Source organism: Merops nubicus, unplaced genomic scaffold, assembly GCF_000691845.1.
Source record: "Merops nubicus isolate BGI_N331 unplaced genomic scaffold, ASM69184v1 Scaffold17184, whole genome shotgun sequence".
NCBI lineage: Eukaryota > Metazoa > Chordata > Aves > Coraciiformes > Meropidae > Merops > Merops nubicus.
The window spans coordinates 10,415-12,871 of NW_008603738.1; the positions used below are offsets into that span (position 1 = coordinate 10,415).

Here is a 2,457-nt window from a genome sequence, read left to right on the forward strand (position 1 = left end):
ATTAATGCCACAAATATTTAAACAGATTTTTTAACTTTATTAAATCTTCAAAAAATATACAGAACCTTGAACACATGTGAACATGGCTCAAAATCCCACTCCAATAATCTTTTAATACTGACTAAAGGGGAGTACAGACAGTAAACAGTAGCAGTAGCAAGAGGCAAGAAAATGAGATTATGTTGTAACTGGTAGTGAAAGATTTAAAAGAAAATTGCACAGTTGTTTATAGTTACGAAAGACATCATTAAAAAAAAAAAGCTAAGTTGCTTTTCTTAATATTACTGATATGTCAGAACTTGAGGATAAATTTCCTTGTGTAACCAGTCAAGGAACATTACTATAATCCATGTTGCAACTGAATTATGATTATCATATTTGTGACAAAAAAAATCGAGCATATTTTCCAGAAACTTCAAGAGATTAAATGGAGCAACCACAAGATACAACTCTTTACTTCTGTCTTGTTCTAAAAATTTTTTTTTTCTTAAATTAAGGAATCAAAATTGCTGGTTTTTTTTTTCTGAGCTGAGCTATATATAAAGTCTTGTCAAACCAGTCTGACAGACTACATGTGCCTCTGCATCAAGACTTCTTCTGTCAAGAACAATGTTCTTGTCTCACACTAGCCTAAGCAACAGAATCAAACACAGGCCCATTAAGTCCATTTTATAGCCACTGATTTAAGCACTTTTAAGAAAAGGAGAAAAAAAGAAACCAAAACAAAACAAAAAAAAGAAACACAACTTTTTATTAACACCTTAATACTCTTTTTTAATATAATATCCGTTACTAAGCTTGGAAAAAAGAAATTATTTCTAGTAATTCTACAGCATAAAGTGCCCATTTTCTCTCTTCTGATTTATATCATTGTTCTGTTTTTACAGCTTACTGTTGACAGAGTGAGGTAATTCAACTACAATTTTTCCAATGTTTTTTCCCATGTACATGTAATCTACAGCACGGAATACAGACTCCAAGCCAGTGAACTTGCCCTCTGGAGACATGTCTCCAAAGTCCACCTCGCAAACCAGGTCTCCTCTTTCATACATCTTGAGCAAGTCCTTCAGAGCCATTTTGTATTCGGAAAGGTAATGGTTCAAGAAGAAACCCCGGATGCTGGCAGACTTCTTCACCAGTTTTGCTGGCAGTAACTCTGCTTTAATGGGTGAGAGGCCAGTACGGTTTTGGTAGCCAGTGATAAACCCAATAACTATCAGGCGCCCTTTGGTAGCCAAGGAGTTAAGAGCCAGGTCAAACATCTTTCCCCCCACAGATTCATACACTACATCCACACCTTCAGGGTACTCCTTCCTAAGAACAGACTCAACATTTTCAGTTTTATAGTTGATTGTACGGTCACAGCCAATGGATTTCAGAAAACCACCCTTTTCATCACTGGAGCAGGTTCCAATTACATGGCATTCTGCCTTCTTTGCAAGCTGCACAGCAAACTGGCCTGTTCCTCCAGCCGCTGCTGTCACCAGAACCTTCTTGCCTTCAGACAGCTCTCCCAGCTCTTTCAAACTGATGTATGCAGTAGCACCACTTACCATCAAAGTAAGAAACTCGGGTTTCACAGAGGGAAGAGGAACTGCTTGTTTGGCAGGCACGACTGTGTATTCAGCAAAGGAACCTGCCTTCACGTAGGCCACAGCTTGACCCACCGAGTAATCGGCGCTAGCACTGAGTCCTAACGCTACCACATCTCCCACACCTTCAAACCCTACATCAAAGGGGGGTTTAACTGACGCGTCATATCGACCAGCTGAGTAGTTTATGTCAGATGCATTAATGCCGACAAATCTAGAAGAAAACAAAAATGTATTAACGAGATGTATTCCTTAACAAGTGTTCGTGGTATGAGAAAAATTCCATTTAAATTTGTGGGATAAGTATGAGGCTTCTTCCTCATTATTGGTGTATTTGAATAATGAGGATGCTCCAGAGACTACTTCCATCAGGCTTCCATAGGTAACATTCTATTACTCTAGAATTAAAGATAAATTTGATAAAAGGAAAAAAATCACCAACCAACTAACCAAAATCTCACAGAACAACCCCAAACCAACTTATATTTTCCTCAGGTCCATTTGACCAAACTAAGCAAACTAAAAATACTTCTGTACAAGATTCAAGGATAAAAATTAAATGGCCACTTTATACAAGATGTGAGAACACTGAAAAATAAAATGTGCAAAGTGGTAAATATGTGGATTCTGGCAACAAATTTACATTTTTGAATATAATAATACTGTTAATGACTAATGATCATATTAACTATCGATGTCATTTGCAAGGTCATGTTACTGTAGGCAAGTACTTTTTAATTGATGGAGTCACTACAGCAAATTTGCCTTTTGACTGTAGCCAATGTAAATGTTAAAATATTTTCTTTTATATAAATTACATGCAACACATCAAAACAACCTTGCACAGAAGGACTCAAATTAGAAG

The 2,457-nt window shown here is 36.8% G+C and overlaps 1 protein-coding gene across 1 annotated transcript; it reads right to left on the bottom strand.

The window, feature by feature from the left end:
- Positions 1 to 351: 351 nt before the first annotated feature.
- On the bottom strand, positions 352 to 1,806 carry ZADH2 (zinc binding alcohol dehydrogenase domain containing 2; the record flags this gene model as incomplete). Its single annotated transcript, XM_008938776.1, has 1 exon — positions 352 to 1,806. A coding segment is annotated over one exon (925 nt), but the record flags the coding sequence as incomplete, so codon positions are not given.
- Between the last annotated feature and the right edge of the window lie 651 nt (positions 1,807 to 2,457).